At 47.2% G+C, this 21670-nt stretch overlaps 2 protein-coding genes across 2 annotated transcripts in view; one reads left to right on the forward strand and one right to left on the reverse strand.

Moving 5' to 3' along the window:
• LOC144151432 (aminopeptidase Ey-like) overlaps nt 1-8160 on the reverse strand; it is a 60711-nt gene extending 52551 nt beyond the window's left edge. Inside the window, exons 1-2 of the mRNA XM_077682483.1 lie at nt 7960-8160; nt 4355-4727 (exon numbers count right to left, since the gene is read on the reverse strand). Of these exons, the coding sequence (XP_077538609.1) occupies nt 4355-4727; nt 7960-8159 (573 nt within the window). The 5' untranslated portion in view covers nt 8160. The remainder of the gene's footprint in view (nt 1-4354; nt 4728-7959) is intronic.
• A 13234-nt stretch (nt 8161-21394) lies between these two features.
• Nucleotides 21395-21670, forward strand: part of LOC144151721 (sodium- and chloride-dependent GABA transporter 1-like) — a 47665-nt gene continuing 47389 nt past the window's right edge. The window contains exon 1 of the mRNA XM_077682843.1: nt 21395-21580. The gene's annotated coding sequence lies outside the window, so the exon portion shown is untranslated. The remainder of the gene's footprint in view (nt 21581-21670) is intronic.

A 21670-nucleotide genomic window follows, 5' to 3' on the forward strand; every position in this document is an offset into this window, starting at 1 on the left:
TCCGGGTTCGATTCCCGGCCGCAGCGGCCGCTTTTCTGGTGGAGGGAAAAGTAAAAATGTCCGTGTGTACGAGATTTTGGCGCACTTTAAAGATCCCCAGGTGGTCAAATTTTTTCCGGAGCCCTCCACTACGTCGCACCTCAACGCCTGCGTTGCGTCGTTGCGTTAAACCAACCAACCAACCGACCGACCGACCGACCGACCGACCGACCGACCGACCAACCAACCAACCAAACCAAACCAAACCAAACCCAACCAAACCCGGCCGGCCGACCGACCGACCGACCGACCGACCGACCGACCGACCGATCAATCAATCAATCAATCAATCAATCAATCAATCAATCAATCAATCAATCAATCAATCAATCAATCAATCAATCAATCAATCAATCAATCAATCAATCAATCAATCAATCTTGTCCCTGCTCTTGAGGGCTGTCAGCTGGCGGTATGCATGCCGTGAAACGCAAGTTTCCATGCCCTCTAATGTGTGGGAATACTGCAGGGGGTTTAGTTTTAAGCATTGTGTATTGTACACCCATGAACAAACAGAAACGTCAAGTGTGGACTGTATTGTCGGCAATCACATTAGGGGCCAAGTTCTTGATATAAAATAGAGTGCTAAGACATTTGAGGACTATCATTTGCGGATGCACATTTGCGATAAGATACGAAATAGAAAAAATTACGCCCATCTTCCCGCGAGGGAACCCTGGTGTGATGCGATGCATCGGGGGGTTCATTTGTTGTTTCCGTTGGGTTGATTCTCTAAATCGCGTGAAACGTGTTGCGAACGCGTATGATGCATTTCCATCACATGCGGGTGTTCCTATACGCGGGACGATGGGCGTAATTATTGTGTCACACCACTCACTGAAGGGACCGTCGCTTCCATCACGTCTTCATCGGAAGAATCAAGCAAGTCAAGCACGAAGTAGCCAAGCACGAAGTAGTCAAAGCAAGGTCACGTCAGTGCGAAAGCGAGCGCTTGACTGAACCGCCGCGGCGCGATACCCGCTTTATATCCACAGCGATTGAAGGAGACGAGACAACGGAGGAGAGTCGCGCATGCGCGCACTTGCGCGCACCGGAGCAGTTGTTACCGCAGCGAAGCGCGCGCCAAACAAGCGCGCCAGCTGTGGTATGCTAATGAGCCGGAGTGAGAGTGTTGCATGTGGGAGAGAATAACGGAGGAGGGATGTGGACGGACGCCGCGAAGACGACGCAGGAGTGACAAGCCCGAAAGCAAGAGATGCGTCGCATCTAAAAACATTGGTGCATTCATTCCGTGAAGGTGGATCACAAGCAGAGCTGTTGGCGAGTTATTGGTTGGCCACTAGCCCCCGTTGGCCACTAGCCGCGGCTATGACGTCACTCCTCTAGAATGCGCAGACCGGCGAATGTGCAGACCCTGTTTTCTACACATCTACACACCCGTACTCCAAAAGAAATCCAATCCAATACAATATAATTTAATCATTTCCAATCCAATTCAATCCAATCCAATGCTCCTCGCGCTTGCGCAGCACGGCTTTTCAAGGTCCACGCGAAACTGCTCAACCTCGGCCAGTGTAGCTTACGCTACAAAACCAAGCCTACACCGATTTCTTAAGACCACAACGCCCAACGTATATTTGATACGCCGAAATTGAAACTGCACCCTGGGGCCCTATTCGCGACTGCACAAATTCCCGGCAATTCTGGCAATTTTCCGGAAGTCTTTTCTGATTGGCTTTCAATTTTGGTCACGTGCTTCCGGTTGACAAAGCGGTTGTGTGTGCTGTCGTCATTTTGACGTTTCATGTCGTCTACGGACACCAGTTCTAAAGTTTGCCTTATTTCTCGTTACTAAAGGCGCATAATTCTTGGCCGGGACTGAAAAACCAGACTAAATGCAGCGGACATGACAACGTAAGGCTGTCTTTGCTATTCAACAACAATACTGCTTGTAATACACACCCCCTCTGTGATTGGCTGAGAAGGCGTGACGTAATTTAAACAGTTGGCGGGAACGATTACGTCATGCATTGGCAACTTCAGCCTGCGTAAAAGTGACGTAATGCTACGTAACAGCTTGAAAATGGCGGCTGGTTTTGTCGCAAAATACAAGCGAAATAGGGCAAAAAATAGCCCGGGCTTACGGCGCCGCGAAATGTGCGGCAATTTGCAGCAGGCGCAGTTTCGCATGCGCGCTGTTTAAAGCATGTTTCCTACCGAAACAAGTTACAGTTTCAACTGCTTCCAAGTCAGCGATCATGGAGCATACAAATAACGGGCAGTATTTTGCTTTTATGTTTGGCAATAAAATAAAAATTATTTGTTTGGCGTAACCGCAACATAAGAGGGCCGTACAAGCCTCTCCATGACAAAGAGAACCCAATGCATGCCATTTGTCCATACTCGTCCTAGTAAGCTGCTGGGTCACATGATCGAACTCAAGAAAAAAATAACGAAGAAAAGTGACTATTTGGTTCATTACAGCGCTGATTGGAGTCAAGCTTGACGAATGAGTTAATCGGCGACATCGGTACGTTCCGCGGTTATCAGGCGTAGCGCTTCGCTGCTCTTATGTGTCATAGAAGCGATTGTCGCGGCCGTCTTTTTCTGTGATCACGCCATAAACTTGTAACATAGCAGCAGACGATGGCGTGGCGGCGGTGGCGGTAGGGAAGGTGATAACGCAACAAAGCTTGCATTGAAGCCGAGCCTGAGCCCAGCTATGTTACTAAAAGCGATTGAAAGAAATAAATAGATACGGTAAAAAAAAATTGCGTGATGTTCTTTAGCTCGACATCCGCCCTTCGCTCGCTTTTGGATCAACGTTACTCGATCGCCTTGTGGTGTTGACGCCAAATTTGATCTCCAGAAATGTGTTTTTCTTGTCACCCTCAGCTACCGTCTTTATTTTTATAGTACATACCAAGTGGTTTTATATCTTTCTTGCACAATATTTGATACCTTGGTTGCGATCTTTATGAGTGAATCATCAAATTACACTGCATGTCGTCATAGCTGTAGGTGCAGCACGTCACTGATTGTTTACGTTGTGCTAACGCAAAAAGACATGGGCGAATTGCCGGAAATTTGTGCAGTCGAGAATAGGGCCCCTGGGGCCCTATTCTCAGCACCGTTGAATCTCATATATATAGATTCATCGGTGCCGTGGTTTTTATTGCGTTAGTAATGGGGGGGCACACGGGCAAAAGTTCTCGCTGTTGGTCCGCGGACACAGCGCGTCAGAAGGACATACAACAAAACAGCTCGTGTGGACAATTAAGAGTGACGTCGGGGTAAGTTTGGCTGCGGTTCGCTGCGTACGGACCTCTGGCAGCTCGGCCGATGTGACGAGGACTACGTGGTGGTGGCTTGTGAATGGCTTGTGTTTCTGGGCTTGTTTGGCACGGATCGCGTTTTTTTTTTTTTTTTGCGAATGGGGGGCGACAAACACTTTGTTGCGGGTTCTTGAAGCGACAACAGTCCGTGCAGACCAGCGACTCTAAAAACCAAAAAAAAGCGCATATAACACAAAAAAGGCATTTTTAGGGGCTAAAAAGCCTATATAGGCCCATATAGTCAAAATAGGCGCTAAAAAGCCCATATAGTCAAAATAGGCATTATAGGCACAATAAACTATTGCTTAAAATGCTCCCCTTCCCTTAGTTTATGCTTATATGTTAAATAGGCTTGATACGGACTCAAGGAAAAAATAGGCATTTTGCCTAAAGTTCCGGTCTCTAATCCTTACTAATTCGCCCAACTTTCAACCAATTGTAGGGTGCACTATACGCCATCTTATAACAAGGTATGACGCGCAGGGGGCGAGCAGGCGGCCTGAGGGAGAGCGTGTTCCAAAGTAAGCAGAGGTGGGGTGGCTTTCTCGGTCTACGGCGGCAGAAACAGGGCGTTAGCCTATAACGGCACCGTTGTAAAACACGCAGCTGAGAGGTACTCGAATGTACGCGCTTTGTATAATGCATCCGATGGTGCTTTACTAATTTGGCCATTCGGGGGGACTACATTCCCCTTGGCTTTCTGGTGTATTTATAAAAATTAATGTGTGCCGTACCCTAAGGAGTGACAGCCAGTTGCATTGGCTACTTCGCTATCACATTCCTATACGCCTGCACCGTCTGTTCTCACAAGGTGGGAGGGTGTGGGGTTGTCACTTTGTGAGCCGTCCTGTTACGTTTTCGATAATATACCTTAGGCTGCAGCGCCTGTTGATGTGTCCGCCCCCAGTACAAGCTGTCCCAACCAAACTAAACTCGTAATCTAAACAGGTTCACGTGATTTGTTAACGTGTCACGTACACGCTGCCTTTAACCAAGAGGCTAGTGCTTGGGGCCATCACCTGCACCGCTGCCTCTGGGCGCGTGGAAGTGCCGTTGGTGTAGTTGAACTTTCCAGCGTGCATGACGACAAGGTCAGTGGCCTCAACGCAGAGCACTCTCACGGCCACGGTGGCCGAAAACGTGTCGTCGTCGTCGCCCGCAAAGGCACCCGCCGTGTCCCCGGCTTCTAGACCAGGGGGCGTTCGCATCTTGGTGTTGTCGTCCACTTTCTCGACAAAGCGCGGCCGGATCTCGATGTCGTAGTGCTCGGGCAGCACCTTCCGCGGCAGTCGGTTGTTATAGAGCACCGTGTGAGAGGAGGTGCGGTGCCGGGAGCGGAAGAACTCCAGAGTGTCGTCGAGGAGAACCGACGTGTGGGCCAGAGGACCGGGCCTGTGTAGCAAAGTCAAAGTTTAAGTCAGCCGCAAATGGATTTTAAAACGTGTTTCAATCTTCTAGAAAATTCTAGAAAAAATGTAGTTACGGGTTGTATTTACTATCTCTTTACGAATTCTACTACCCCCAGAACGGTACGTAGGTCCTGCCAGTAAGTATGGAACCTGAATGCTATCGTTACTAGTCTAGACCGTGCACTTCGTAACTGCTGCTTGTTTGATGCTCACATTCACTGGTAGAACAAAATTCTATAAATTACTGAACATAATAACTACACCACTTTTTCCACTCCAAATCCCGACTAAAAGCTTATGCAAATCATCATGCTGACTTGTATATGCTCACATTAAAATGCATAATTCTAAAATTATCGCCAATGTATTTGATTTTTGTGACAAGCACACTGACTCTAGGACTTTCCGCTGCTGGCTATAAAACCAAGAAGAAGCAGATGCATTTCTAAGGTAACTAAGTTATACTCTCTCTCCTCGTGCATCCCCTTGGTCTTCTTGCTCGATTTATTTGTTTTTTAATTGTGACACGTGCTTGTTTAATGTGCCTATGTCGTGGTCCGCGCTCAGCCGATCCGCAGTGTCACGCGCAGATTCTTTTACTATGCTAAGCATGGCCAGTTATTAAAAGCACTAAGCAGCTACTGAATACTGTGACAAGTAACAGGTTAGCGTTCCGTTATAAAGTTCCACGACCATTTTTAAGAGTGCTTTTGTTTTGTGAGCGAAAATTAAACTTTGCTACCAACAGACTTAACAAGTGCACTCGGACTCTGCCATGAGGCTGTTGCGTTCAACGTTTAAACAAACTTGATTTTCTAAGCAGATCAATATCCTCGAGTCCAGTTTTTAAGAGGAATTACAGTAAAGTACAGGCGGAGGAAACCGCGTGTTTGGTGCGCTGCCCTGCAAATAGACAAGCAAAAATTTGTTTTCACCAACGTAGCTCTACCGACAAATGTTTGTAACCGATTGCATACAATATAAAACGCAAGACAACTTTCATGACAACAAAACTCACATGGGTAAAACTGCCAGACACTGGAACACGTATCTATGCGCCATGGAAGCTAACCATGAGAGACGACTACATGTAAGGCACGCAAAGACACATGAACCTGACTTACAGAGATCCGCATATGTCTGTTATCCTATCGCTGGAATTGCGAAGCATGTTGCAGGCGTAAAACTTGTTCCATCATATGTTCATACTGAGTCCACCGCGAAGTTTTAATTAACCCTCGGGCTTGAGGCCGTACATCGGGCAATTTGAATCTCCCAAGTGGGAACGCGTGTTCAACGGAATGCTTTTGTAAACCACGGCAAGGGTGCAGCACTCTTATTTATGAAGCTCGCCCAACGGGTAACAGCCGTCTCTCCTTTGTGAAATGAATGCTGAACAACCACTTTTACCGCATGCCAGGGTTTTTAGGGAAGTTGCACTTTGACGCCCATGCGCCCACACTCCTTCACATGTGCACGCTACTCCCCCACGTGGGCACCTTAACTCTTTTGGACGGAGACGGCGTGACCGGCCGACTGGCGCAGAAGGACCAGGCAGTATATTAATTACGCAAATTGTTAAGCAATTTTGAATGAGACGTGCAAGGTTAGGCTATGTGTTGCTGCATCTTGCTGCTTTGCATTTTGCATATTGCTCCGCTACGCCTAATGTTACGTCTGTAAGAGCCACACCGAGCGCGTGTTTTAATAGCCTAGTATCTCACCTCTTTCCTTCGCCACCACCATTAGAACTGAGCATTTCACGAGGCCTCCCGGAAGATTTCATAAAATTGTGGAACATCAGTCGCTCCTACAGCATTTTTTCACTCCTGTCTGCTTTCCCTACCCGCACGGTGCAGCAGCAGCGTCTGTCACTGTGCCACTGGCAGAGTGGCACAGTGGTACACGCTATGCCACCGGCACAAAATGCTCTGCCACTGGCACAAACTTTTGACAGAGAAGCCTATAAGAATGTTTTAATTTAAAAATCTGAGGACACCTAAATACTTCTTAAGGGTTCTGAATGCGAATGAGACGCTTTGTTTCCGTCCCGCGTTCTCAAAGGGCTTTATGCTGTTGCCGCTTGAGACGATTTGCTTGGCTACATGCTTTCGCCTTACCCTTTCGAATGGCTTCGATTTGTCTCGCACGCGTTGCGACACCGCTCGTTTCTGACGCCATTTACGGGGACAGTTGACGTCGATGGTGGATTTCCCTGCATGTCGCGTCACTCGCTTGGCTACGTTTTTCCGCTCTCTTTATCGCTACTGCCGAGTTCAAGCGCTATGTACCACTTAAGGGCTATGGACCAGGCTTTCGCTCACTGGGCAATTTAAGGCTTCCGCATTAAAAAGCTTTACCGCCCCTCACCCCCCCCCCCCCCCCCTTCTACCGCTAAGAGTCATTTCAGCGCCGCCTTGGGCGATACAACCCTTACGAGGGCCTGGCGACCTCTCGCAATCAATCGTGTAATTGGGGTCTCAAATGGAAGTAACCAGTAGAACGCTTTTACCGGTGGGGACTATTGCCGGAATCATGGAAGTATTCAGTAGAGGCAACCACGGCGGCAAAAAGATCAAGAAAAAAAAACAACTATACATACCAGTCATCCGATGGTAGTAGATAAAAACTCTACCACAAGGAGCTATTCCCTTTACCACGAAAGAAAAATAACGTCTTCCGTCCTCCGACCCAGCTTCATTCTCATTTCAGACTGACTAGAATTCCATCCTAAAAGATCACGCATCACTGGCTTCCAGTGAAATGTGTACGCGCTTCCTTATGCGTAATTCCAAACACTCCGTAATCCTCCTGACCCGCTCTTCGGTTACGGCGAGGATGGCGTGAGGAGCGAACAATTAGCCAGAACACGATCTTACGTATTGGTGATTGCAACGGATGAGTAGACAGCTGCGTACGACGACAGGCCCTTTTCATGCTTGCTGTGTGCGATTCAGATTCAATACCTCGTAAAAGACAGTGATGGGTCTTTAAAAATGAATGACGGATGGTTCAGTGTCATCCACTCCTCGCGCGGCTAAGGAGCGGATTGAGCTGAATGGCGTGTGTGCTTTTGCGCCCACGAATACATCCACCCACCTTCCGGAAAGCTCCTTCCGGAAGGAGATTAAGCTCGAATATTTTTTTCACGCGTGACCAATGTAAGAGGTGATTTAGGGCACCGGAAATTTCGAGCTGGGCCAAGCGCTACCTACCTGCGCACGGCGGCCAGTTGCGAGGACGCGGGAAGCCATCCGGGAAGACCTGCTTCGAACGAACCCAGTTCGAGGGTCTTCTGCTTGGACGGAGCAGCGCGGAACCACGCCGCCCCCACGGTCGTCAGCAGCACTGCCACGGCCAGCCCCGACCCGTAGATGGCGCGGAGGCGGCGGCTCACCGCACCTTCCTTGTCCATCGCCGCGCTGTGAGAGGAGCAGGTTCGTGATTACAGTTTGTGAACAAAATAACATATTATTAACTGATGTGTTCAAGCTAGTTAATACTCCATGACAAGCCACCGCTAAGCCCGAAAGGATTTTCCAGTCGAAGGACGAAACACGAGGATAGGCGCTAAGTTTCCACCTTCCAACCGGTAAACGGGCCGGAAAGTTGGGCTGTCCAGGTAGCCTTTACCCCACAGCACTTGCGAGCCATGAGCACTGTCCTAAGCTACGAGTACTGCGTACGGCGAAGTGGACATTCACGTAAAGGTCTAACGAACGCTTATAACGTAGTGAGTATTTGAAAAGACAGCTTATAACGCGAAAAGAGGAAGAGGAGGTTGATGAGAGTGACGAGAAAGAATTAAGACGTAAAATAAAGGCAAGTCTGTTTGATTGATTGATTGTAGGGTTTAACGCGCCGACGCAACGCATGTGATGAGGCGCGCCGTAGTGGATGGCTCCGGATTAATTTCGACCACGTGGTCTTTAACATGCAACATAATCACGTACACACGGGCGTTTTCGCTTTACGCTTCAATCAGAAAAGCGGCCGCGGCGGCCGGGAATAGAATCCGCGTCCTCGTGCTCAGCAGCACAACACCTTAGCCACTGAGCCACCACGGTGGGTAAGCAACATTTGGGGGGCTACAACTGAAAAAATTATTGAGAGATGCAAAGGAAAGATCAAGTTATGGACAAAGAGGTGGACAGATACGTGGTCCGGAATAAAATATTGACGGCTGGAATGAAGGCGTCATCGCATTTAAAAATTGCCCCTCTTGACCGCATTGTCACGGCAAATACGACGACCAATTTATTCGAAAGCGCAAGTTAAACTTTACAATTAGTTGTGTACCTCCACTTTGTCACAATTTCGCGAGTGCCAGGATTGATGAAAGGCACATTGAATCGATGAACAAGTCCTGGTGACATATCCTAAATATACTACAGGGCGCGACGTACTGTCTCGCTCATCAACCGTGATTCGGCTACTATTGTAAACACGAAAAATTCGGCTAGTGAAGCCCAGTTATTTTATTAAAGCTAACTTTTCATGACACTTGTACTTCGATACCTATGTTACGCGTAATATTCAACATTGCAGTATCCTAAATTAAGGATCTTTAACAATTCGCTTCCAGCGAAGGGGAATTCTCAACAATGCAAACGAAAACATCCTGTGGCCAATATTGCGCAGCGCCGTGGACAAAAAGGTCTTGTCAAGACAAAATACACAGGCCTTAACACCATCCAAAATTGAGACGAAATTTCATATTGAGAGGAGAACATTAGTTATTTACTTGATACCATACCCCAGAGAATTGAAGGTCCAGGACAGACCATTGAAAACAATGCATCGATTACCATGGCAATCAAGCCAAGAAATTGGAGGCACTGGTATTTGTTGGGCCAGGCAAACACGAAAGACAAAATTAGAGCGAGGGCAATCCACATTTACGTTTAAATTTATAGGTGAGACGGTTACTTTGTACATTGCAAGTGCAAACGCGGCAGCGTACGCTCATTTGCACAATTTCACGGCTCCGATCATTTCACTAGGCAGCAACAATCCAACGTGCCCAAGGAGAACTTCATTTTGCGTCGTTCCGAAATACCTAGAAGATTGTATTTGCTCTCTAGACTGCGAAAGACGTGTTGTGGCGTACCTTGGCGACGCGTCCGCAGAAAAATTGGACGCGTAGCTGGCGGCAGAGACCTCGACGACCGGTTCTTCTTCGTTCTCTTTCACCCTACGCGCATTTCCAATTAATGGTATGGCTCACGCCCCACGTGGGTTAACTACGGGCGTCTTCCTCCTTCACGTTTTTTAGGGGCGAAGAACCTTAAGGCCGAGGCTTGTGCGGCGTCCGGCGTTCGTGCTCACGGCACAGCACGGTGTAAATCGAAACACCCTCCTTTCAGCAGTGGGTGGAGATGCTGACCACTTCTCACCTCTCCGAGCAGCAAACGTTGGTGGAGAGAGCAAAAAAGGCCGCTAGACTCCAAGGGGTCCTGGACTGAGGACTCCTCTCACCGGGCGGGTGCCCCTGACACCAGCACATTGCTGTTTAATAAAAGTTTATTCCTCCTCCTTGTTCGTGAACAAAAGGTTCATAAAAGGTTAACGAGAACAAAATACAAGGTTCACAAAAGTTTAGAGAGAGAGAGAGAGCGAGAGAGAGTGCTCCTGGAGACCCGTGCTGCGCATGCGCTAGGAGCATTGGATTGGACTGGATTTGGATTGGATTGGATTAAGCAGAATTGTATTGTATTGGATGGGATTGGAAATCGTTTTAGCAGCAGTAAGCACTCTCACGGGTGATTTACGGTAAGAACGATCCCCAGTGCTTCGCCCACTCATCATGATTCACTTCGTAGAGGTGCGTGAAATTTTTTTTCGCTTACTAGAAACAACGAAATGCAGCGTCAGTTGTGATTTGGGAAGTAGTTCAGTTCTGCTTCACTATAGTAATACGAATCGTTTCTGTAAATTGAAATGAACATAACTAATTCTGAGACTATTGTTTTAGTTCTTGTATGCCGCTGCCATTATAACACACTGCATGTTACAAATAGAAACTAATGAACGGGTAATGTGGCAGCGACTGCGTTTAGCGAAGTTAATAGTCAATTTAACCAGGAATTGTTTTTTTTTACAAATACTGAGTTACACTTAGGTCCGCTTTTCTTATTTTGGGAAGAGTGCTCGAAGAGCCAGGAGCTGCCAGAGCGTCCCGGGGCAGCGGTGCATGCTTTCCACCGAACGGCGTCGTAAACTCCACAGCTTGAAGATTAATCACCTATCCAATTGATCGTTATGCCCTTGAAACTTTCAGAACGAACACAGTCCCCTAGCAACGCTCTAATGCCCTCACGGGTCAATGCCACTGTAGCGGAGAATAACCATCTGCTTGCAGCGTCACCATCATCATCATGAACCGCAACAACGACGCAGTTTTTTTATCCATAATTGTCGCTCCTAATATTCTTCTTCCAGGGCCCATTGGGCTTATTTGAGCTTCCTTTTAATGTACCTAGTAAGAACCTAAGTGCCCGCTAAGCTTGCCGTAACCGGATGTAAGCATCTGTTTTATTACCTGAGTGAGGATGTGTTAAATGGTAAAGGCGTTTGATTGCCTTCAAACCTGCTATAGGCAAGCAGGAGTAGGTTTTCTTTCCAACCATGAACCATTAAATTCCATGCTGCATCATAAAAAATAAACATGAGAGAGAGAGAGAGGGAGAAATAAAAATCTCTCTCTCTCTCTCTCTCTCTCTCTCTCTCTCTCTCTCTCTCTCTCGCTCTCTCTCTCTCTCTCATGTTTATTTTTTATGATGCAGCATGGAATGTAATGATTCATGGTTAATTACCACCCGTCTGTCTATTCATAACTACACATTTAATAACAAGGGCGCAATGCAGCCCAATAGTTATTTCTGCGTGCGCGTTGCAGCTATTTCCTTTCCTCTTCAGATTTCGGTGCCGGGGCGTAAAAAGAGTCCCAATTTTCGCTGTGACGGTTCAAGGGCACGCCTGCCGCAGCTACTCTGACGCTACAACCCTCTTCTGGATCGCTGCCCGCAACAAAAAGCAATCCATGCTTCCTGGGCAGTACTGACAAGCTTAAACTACTTATTGAAGCCGTACCGAGTTCTAGCTAATATTTACCCAGTTTTAATGGACTCATGATAATGTAACATTGCATGTTTCAAGGGACCCGCAACATGTTTTTCAACATTTTTTTTTTTTTTGAAATCTTAAATGCTTCCACATCGTAGTCACCAAACACATCCAGTACTTAGATTAGGGGGTCGCAAAGTACCTCAGCTAAAAATTACTGCTCTTTGCCCATCAGATAACTTGTAAACTCGCCCATAAGATTTTTCTTCCTTTCCCTGTCTTGACGTTCATCGATGGCTCGAATTACGTCACTGAGGCCATGTAGCGGCTGTTGGCCGGTTTTCCTTCAGTCACAGCAATGAACGCGTTTCGATAGCAACTTCAACAACAACAAAAAAAAGCCACAGAAACAAAGCCGGAATAGAAGGCGTATCTGGTACGACGAGCAAATCACGCTGTGCCGCTTCAAGCTGGCGATAACTATAGCTATCGCAGCGGTTTTAGACGCGAAGGAAACAAAATATTAATAATAATAATAATATAATCAATCAATCAATCATGTTTATTTACGTGCCCAGGAACAGCCAAAGGCCTCAGTGCTGCTGGCGCACGGATAGTTACATAAAAACAAAATACAAGACGCGTTTAGGTAAGGGTACCCGTGTGACACTCAGCTTTCTGGTTTCATAACGACATTCACTCATCCGTTGACGCTGGGCTTCAAATCGACTCAATATTTCTAGATTTTTCCAAAGCTTTCAACCGGGTACGTCACCACAGATTGCTAATCAAACTTACACAACTTAATATCCACCTTCTTGTATTGCATAGTTTAAAGATTTTCTATCATCAAAGGTTCAATTCACATCTGCTAATAATTTGAATTCTTCTTTTGGCGAAGTGCACTCTGGTGTTCCCCAAAGCAATGTCCTTGGCCCTAAACGTTTTCTAATTTTTATCAATGACTTACCAAATTGCGTTTCTTCGATGATAAGGTTGTTTGCCGATGACTGTTTTATTTATTGTATAATAACATGCTTTTCTGACGCCCTCCAAACTGACCTTGACAAAATATCTACTTGGTGTTCCACTTGTTTAATGCCGCTGATTAATTCTAAAACTAAACTTATGTCCTTTAGAAACCACGCATACGCAATAAGACTTCCTATTCTTTAAATAACTCAACTGTTGACCTAGACAACACTTAAAAGTACCTGCGTATTAACCTGCACTGTGACCTGACATGAAATCATCATAGCAACATCATTCTTGCATCCGCCAACAACTCATCACTTTTTTAAAGCACCGAATAAAACATGCTCCATCAAACCTCCGTAAACTTGCATACACAACTGTCATCAGACCTTAAATTGAATAAGCATCTGTCATTTGGGACCGTGAAAAAGCATACTTAGTTGGCCAAATTGAATCCCTTCAAAATCGTGTCGTTCGTTTCATCTTTTCAGATTAATTACGTCCCACCAGCGTCACGGTTTTGAAACTTCGCGCATCTTTGCCTATCCTATCACATCGGCGTAAACTATCACGTTTATCATTATTTCATAAACTGTACCATCATTCTTCATTCATGCTGATTTCTTTTCTTCGCCACCGACCATCTTTCCCGGACAGGACCATGTCTTAAAGGTGACACGTGTGAAATGCCTCACTTCTAGATATTCGCAATCATTAATACCTCGCACAATTGCTCAATGGAGCACCCTACTATCCCACATTGTAACTGTAACCGATCCGACCAAATTCCAAGAACTTTTACGCACTTACTTTGCATGTTAACCTCACTAAAAAGTGCTTTTGTATGTTTGATATGAGTCCTTTCCAGATTACTACAAAGGATAGGATATCAACCGAGGCTGCAGGAAGGTAGGGACTGGCTGCCGCTTCCGCGGGACCTACTGCGCAAGCTGCAGGTCGCCCCACTTCCCCGCCACATGAGTCCAGGGGAGAACAACGAAAGACGGCTCGCTCGAGCGCGGGCACTTACAACCACTCACTCCAAAGACACCGGGGCCTTCTACGTGGACGTGGCCAGGTACCCGGACCGCAAGAACACGTACGCCGCCGCCGTCATCGGAGCCACCACCGGTGAGCTCTACACGGCCGGCAGCATCGTGGCATCATCCACTGAACAAGCGGAAGAGCTGGCCATCGCGCTGGCTCTCTCCGACCCTAACTGCACCACCGTCCTCAGCGACTCCCGGACGGCCGTCCTGCGTTTCGCTGAGAACAAGGTGCACCCGAGTGTTGTGAGGGTGTGCGGGGCCCTACGGTCATCACAGACAACGGTGTGCATCAAGTGGTTCCCAGCCCACATGGGCACAGTGGGACCCGAAACGAACCGCAACGAGGACGCGGACCGGATGGCGAGTGCGCTCACTCGACGCAACGCCGGCTCGGTCTCCCCTCCTCTAGCGGACGATCACGACAACGAAGGTGAAGACTTCAACCCGATTACTACGTACGGGGAGGTACTGAAGTGCTTCCGGGACTTCCGGAGACGATACCCTGGGCCTCACTCGAACCTCTCTAGGCAAGAGGCAGTACTGTTCAGACAATTGCAAGTGCGTGCGACGTGGACCCCTGTATGGGCGAAACACGTCCACCCCGAACTACAGCCGAGTGACGTGTGTGTGCTGTGCAGTGCTAGTCGCGCTACTATGGCGCACATGCTATGGACATGTGCTGTGACTCCGGACCCAACAGACGTGCTTCCACCCCATCTTGCTCGTGCGGTGGGCAAGGAAGACTTAGACTCTCAACGGGGAGCCGTCCAGTTCGCGATGGAGGCCCTTCAACGCCAGCAGTCATAGATGCTGCCTTCCCTACAGGAGGCTGGTATCTGCGACTAATTTAGCCGGCCAATAAAGATGTCCTCTCTCTCTCTCTCCAGATTTTTTCTTTGTTTTTCTTCTTTCTGGCTTTGTTTTCTTTTGTTTTCTGTCCTCGCACCCGCTCGTATTTACTCATTTGCCTATTAACATGCCGCTAGTATTCTTCGCATTGTTCGTTTTCAATGTATCCCTCCCCCCTATGTAGACCGCCTTTAGCGGTATGTCTTAATAAATAACAAAACCCCGCTAGGGTCATTCCGGTGTATGAAAAGGCGACAAAAATCCAATTTCCAATTATCGGACAATTTTTATTCTTTCTTCCCTCAGTAAAATTATTGAGAAAAATTGTTTGTTAACTGTTTAACTGAGTATCTAGAAAACTTTAACCCACTAAAACAACGCCAATTCGGGCTTCATTCGGGAAGCTCAACTAGTTTATCCTTGCTTTCGTTAACTGATCACATTAAATATTCTACAGATATTGGCTACATAGTTGGCTCAGTCTTTTTGGACTCCAACAAAGCTTTTTACACCATTAATCATAACATTCTATTTACGAAACTTCATACTTATGGAGTAACTGGCCCGACTGTAACTTTTATACACAACTGCCTTTTAGATAGGGATTACGTTGTCTACATGAGTGATGTGCTTTGTGGTACGAAAATTGATAATGAGGGTCTGCCCGGGAGGTAGATACTTGGTCCCTTGCTTTTCCTCCTATATATTGATGATCTTCTGAATTGCTTGACTTTAAGCCATTGCTTATTATACGCTGACAATACCACAATAACATCTTCAGGCAAATCCGTCACAGGCCTTACATCTAAGTAAAACACTGAACTCCGTAAACTGGTGCCTTAACAACTGCTTGTACATTAACCCTGAAAAAACTAAATGTATGATTTTTAAAACTGCTCAACGACAAATACCCTCAGTTCCGCCTTTAACACTCGGTCCTAATCTCATTGCTGTTTGCAACTCTGTTTTCTTTCTTGGTGTGTTACTCAACCCTAAACAAAAATATAGCTCTCACATCAGTTGTATCAAGAATAATACTGCCTATGGTATTCGGGCCCTAATCAAACCTGGTCCGTATTTTCCTATGATGCTCTCCTGCCACTTCATTTTTCTTTCATTCATACACATTTAAATTATAGTGTTGCAGCCTGGGGAAATACGCCATATCATTGTCATATTTCGTCAGCACAGCATATTGAAAATCAAGCCATGCGCATTTTCACCAGGAACCACCATCAATCTGTTAAATGCACAGGTTTTGTAATTGTGCCTGTCTTTAAAACTCAATCATAGTTGTACTCTGATTGTCCACTTGTATTTTGTTTTAATTTACTCCTTTGTACTCTAATGTACTTACTGTACCTTTACCATATTGTTCTGTAATGTATTGTGCTCTACATGTTGCTTGTATTTTTGTAACTCACATTAAAATTTCTAACGTCTTTGATTTTGCCTCATCATTGTACTGTACCAAAGGGGGATGGGACGTCTGTCAGGCTTTGTAGCCTTTAGTCACAGCCTGCCTCCTCGTACTTCTGAGGAAATAAAATCTTTAAATCTTTGAATCTTGTCTCATCGCGCCATTATAACGTGTTATCTTTGAAATGTCGTTTTAATATAATTTAAGCTTGCCGTATTTACCCGATTCTAACGCGCACTTTTTTTACGAAAAAATAGGCCGAAAAATCGCATGCGCGTTAGAATCGGATACAAAACCGAAACTGCCGAAACAGCGGAAATTTCGTCCCACCCATCGCCATCGCCATCTCAAGATGGCGCCAAAGCTTTTAGGAACGATTTTTCGCACGCAGCAAGCCTAGGCGCCTAGGCTTTTCTATCGGCGTTCACACAAATCGTCAAATCGTTTCACTTGCGCGCTTGATAACAGCAATGGCAGCAGCGGCTACCACGCGTTCAAAACGAGCTGTCGGCTGAAGCGTGCACCTCTGGAGAAGCTCTCGGAATGGGCGTGCGAGGCGTGGGCCACGATCCCATCGACCATGGTTGAACGTTCGTTCAGAAGTGTGGCATCGCGAACGCGCTACACACACGCCCACACAAACATTTTGCAAAGTATATTTCACCTTACGCGCTGCGCTGCAACGGCGTACCGGTACGAAAGCAGTCGCTGTTCGTTTTAATCGAGACAAGCTGCTTTCTCAAGCTGATCCACTTTCAGGCGCGAAAACTCTTTATTCCTTAAAACAAACTGAACGTCTATATGTACCCTTGTTTCATCTTCAAATAGGCAGCGTTGGTATAATGTTGACACATTTTATAGCAAAGTTTTTTTTGTTTTATAGCAAAGCACTGATATACTCGCACGATGCTGCTAACGAACTGACTGCACACCGGCATAAATCTTTCGTTGAATGCCGGCGTCACACTTACACGGATGCTTATCAGGTAGGACAAAATCCAGTCTCAACAGTGTTTCCTGATTAGAACCGCTATCAATCATTGCAGCTCGTTATTCCACATTCAAACAACCGCGCCAAAAAGGGGGTAAGATACTAGCGCCACAGGCGGCTGCTTTACACAACAAAACAAGTGCGAAGCTGTGGCAGATTTGCGAAGCTTATGCGTGGGGAAGGGAATATCGTGAAGGCCATGGAGGAAAGAAAAGGCTTTTTTTTCCTCCATGGTGAAGGCGGTGTTTTTTAGGACCGCACACAAAAAGAAGAGTAGGTTTTGCTAAGAAAGCCGTAGAAAGTTATTATGAATTCTGCAATTAGTTTGCAAATCTTTTTTAAATTTAAATGTGGAAGAAATTGAGATGCAACTTCTCGCACAGTCAAAGATGGTCAGGCGAGTTGCATTCACTGCAAGTATCAGCGAAAGCTAATTCTTAACCAGCTTGCGCGAATAAGATACCGAGTAAAAGCTAGGAACAACACAGTTGCTGTTCGGCGGAACCTGAAAAAAATGAGGGCGAAGCTAAAGAAAGCAAAAATTAGCATAAGCCAGATGCAGGCGATGAATGAGCAACTGCCGGAAAAGCAGTTCTCAGAGAAAATCAAAGGCCTCCGCTCTAAACAACAGGCCGCGGTTCGAGCATGCTTTGAAGCAGCCAGGAGAAAGTCTACAAAGGGTATGAAGTACCGAAATGACTGGCTGCTCGAGTGCATACTAATGCGTATGCGAAGCCCGCAGCTGTACGAGCACTTGCGGCGCCACGAGATCTTGGTTCTACCTGGCCGCAGCTGCATAAGGAAAGCAATGCAGCATTTCAAAAGCGGCTTAGGATTCAATCCAAGTACCTTTGATGCCTTGCGTGAGAAAACAAAGACAATGGACGACTTCAGCCGACATGGGCTAATAGTATTCGACGAGATGAAACTTTCCGAGAACATCGAAGTGAAATCATCAGGCAAGTTCTCTTCATATATTTTACCATACCAATTAACAGAAATAAAGCATTGGTCTTTCTGAGGTACACACAAATAATTGCAATCAGTGTTGTTCCTTACCGTGTTAAACGATTAAAACGCAGGCTCCATCGAGGGATTTGTCGACCTCGAAGGGCTGGGAGAAGAGAGTTCTGGAGGCGAGCTTGCTGACCACGGCCTGGCAGTCGTGTTCCAGCCTTTCACAGCTATGGTGTATACACTGACGATGCACCATGCGGGATCGATACTGTGCGATATATCCGTTTGCCTAATTAAACTAAGTTACAATATCAATTTCTGCGGTTAAGTTAAATTGTAATATTCTGCTTTACTGTGTTGATTTTCCAGGACAGTGGATGCAAATATTGGGAGTATTTGCGTCAAGGGGCAACGTCAAGGCGGCTGCACTGTCGAAAGTTGTGCTGGAGGCGACGTTACTCTGTGAGCAGGCGGGCCTTTTTGTCGATGGTGTGACGTGCGATGCTGCCAGCTGGAATCGCAGCATGTGGAAGCTTTTCGGCATAAGGGGTGCGTTTAAGCACAATGCACCTCGCGCTGGTAACGTTGGTAATGGGATGTCATGTGTCGAGTTCATAATTATTTACTCGGTGTATTCTAACAGGCTGTATAAAACTTTGTTGTTGTTTTTTTTTTTCTGCATTCAGGTTCCTCAGCAAGCATCAAGTGCAAATGCCTCCACCCAGCTGATGAACGCCGCTTTTTACATTTTTTTTTTCAGACTTCCCGCATTTGATGAAAAACGTACGCAATGGCTTTCTAGAGACCGGCTACGATACACCGAAGGGTAACGTGCATGCTGGCTTCATAAAAGAAGCATGGGAGAATGACCGCAGCAGCGTCACACTCAAGGTCATGCCTCACATAAGCAGGCTGCACCTCTACCCGAACGGCTTCGAGAAGATGCATGAGGGTCGGCCCAGCTCTTCGCCTCTTCAGTGAAGAAGTATTAAAAGGCCTATATTTTTACCGCAGCCAAGTAGAAAAGGTCTATGGACCTGCGCGTGAGACGGAAGCATTTATTTTGCGGATGTCGAAGTTGATCGCCATCATGACATCACGCTGTGCAAAGACAAGTTTGAGACCGGACTCTGCCAACGCCGCATACTTGAAGGAGTTTCTGATTTTTCTGAACGAATGGGAGCTCGTTCATATCCGCGATTGAAAAAAGGTGTTCCTAAGTGCGAACACGGCGGAGGGCCTCCGCGTGACTGTGCAGTCAACGTTAGATCTTGTTGCTTACCTCTGCGCCGACTGCAACTTTAAATACGTACTCACATCGAAGCTCAGCCAGGACAAGCTGGAGAAGCTTTTTTGGAATCGTCAGGCAGTTCAACGGCACTAACGATCACCCAACCCCAGCACAGTTTCTGGCGACATTGAATGTCCTAGCGTTCTACAACTTGGCACGGCCACCAAAGGGAGGAAACTGTGACCCCCAGACTATAACAGCGTTGCTCGGTGAGGCAAACGCCACGTGCCGTAAAAGCTGCCCTGATGTCGTCAGTAAGTTGGACAAGCTGGTGGACGTGGGAAATCTTGAGGATGCAGAGCACGCCATGAACTCGTTTGCACCGCAGGACCATGAATACATCACCCAGAATAGTCCGGCTCGCCTTGTCTACTATGTAGCAGGATACGTAGCCCGAAAAATGATCCAGAAGACAGACTGCCGACCTTGCTCTGAAAGACTCACTATTCCTGGGGAATCTGCTCGGTCAGATGCACGGAACGAGTTTATTGAAGAGTTTGACCATGGTGGCCTTCTTTATCCGTCTGGCGAGCTTGCCAGGCTTGTAACAACTCTGGAGGACTCGTTTACCGTCTTTTTTAGCCACAACAAGATCACCGCATCAAGCATGACAGACCTTGCCACCTTCTTGCAGGGCGTGCAGTTGCCGAAAGTTGGCTGTTGCGACCATGATCGGGAACTAACACTTGCAATAGTGAAGTTTTACATACTTTTACGATTCCGCTTCTATGCCAAGTCTTTGAACCGGGAGAGAGCGCCTAAAAGAGAACAGCTGAAGCATCTGAAGCTGAGGAGGTGTAACTAGGTCGCATGCTTGGAAGGGCTGGTCTTTCCCGCTATTATTTGTGTAAGCATTTTATGCATGAAAATGCGTACCGTTAAGGAAGAACACAGTAGAGAGACTCCCATGACTTGATTTGAACTAGGTCCCGTGTGACGATGTCAATTATTTCAGGTGATTTGAGCCTATTGATTTGAGCCCCACGATTGACCTCGCAAGGAGCTTAACCCGCCGACCGAGACGCATCCGTGCCTCGCACGCACTAATGCGGTAATTAGCCCTGACAACTACACAAAGACAGAGAGGGAGAGGCGAAAGAGCTTCCGTGGCTGCTTCTAGCCGGTCAGGTTCTGCTTCAGGCCGGCCCAAAGAAGGCACGCAGGCATAGAGAGTTTTAGCACTCAGTACGTTCCGTGTTGTATGTGGTTACCGTGTTGACCGGGACCCGTCTGGGAACTTGCGCATTCGTCGCGGTAGGGGCATTAGTTCCGCGGGCCCCATGCATTCATCACGGTGGGGTGCGCCTCCTCGTCCTTCCTCTTCGCCCTGCCGCGCGCGCATGCGCAGTCTGGTCCCGGTCGTCACGGTAACTACGTAAACGACGAAACAGACGGACTGCTAAAACTCTCTACGCAGCTGCCGGTGATCTTCATTGATTAAAGTGAGGTACTTGAACTGGGCAGCACAATATTTTATTCTCTACGCTGTCAACTGCCTCTAACGGGCAGCAGCTTCAGCGGTACGCTGTGCGCGCGGGTGGCGCGGGCGCAGAATGCCCCCTCCCAGACCGCGGCGCCCCTAGCGGCAGCTTTTCTCCCTGTATGAAACGGCGGCCGGAGTTTCATGACAAGAAAAGCATTGAGGGACTTTGGTTTTGGTAACCAAGCTCCCGTCTACAGCGCTCACAATGAATGAAAACTAGAGCAGGAACACACGCATGGCTTGGCAATACGCGCAAAGTTGGAAGTCAGCTGTCTGTTGGGCAAGACCAGACTGCATCGGCGGAGACACAACGGCGGCGGCTCCAATTCGCGCGAACGCATCCATCACATTTGCTTCGTAACTCCATCCATCACTTCCCGAGCGCTGGCTTGTTAGGAAAGCAACGCTGACGTCCTAAACGGTGCAAATTCCGGAACTTCAGTGACGCTTTCTGGAACAGGCCGAAAGCATGCAGACAGGTCGAAGGCGTTGCCTTTCGTGCCCTGGTTCGAAGAATGACGCTGCCCTTCAAGTACAACGCCACGTCACTTTTCATTCCTTGTCTGGAGAGGCTCCAGAAAAGCGCACCTTTTAAGCTGTCGCCACTTACGCGCATCTTTTGTCCCGCCTCAGACGGTTGTGCATCGTGGTGTTTGTGGAGCCTCGCTCAGTGCGAACGATATTTCGATCTGTGCTCCCCCACACGCATTTTCGTCTCGACGTATCCGCTAGCCACACCTGTCATCTCACCACCAGGTAAAAGAAGATCTTCTCTCATAAGCGTAGACTTGTTGGAACGGAAAGGAACCCCAATGACCTTGATCTAAAATTTTCCGTACGACTAGC

Source organism: Haemaphysalis longicornis, unplaced genomic scaffold, assembly GCF_048455015.1.
Source record: "Haemaphysalis longicornis isolate Haplotype H1 unplaced genomic scaffold, Haemaphysalis longicornis Haplotype H1 scaffold_9, whole genome shotgun sequence".
Classification (NCBI taxonomy): Eukaryota; Metazoa; Arthropoda; class Arachnida; order Ixodida; family Ixodidae; genus Haemaphysalis; species Haemaphysalis longicornis.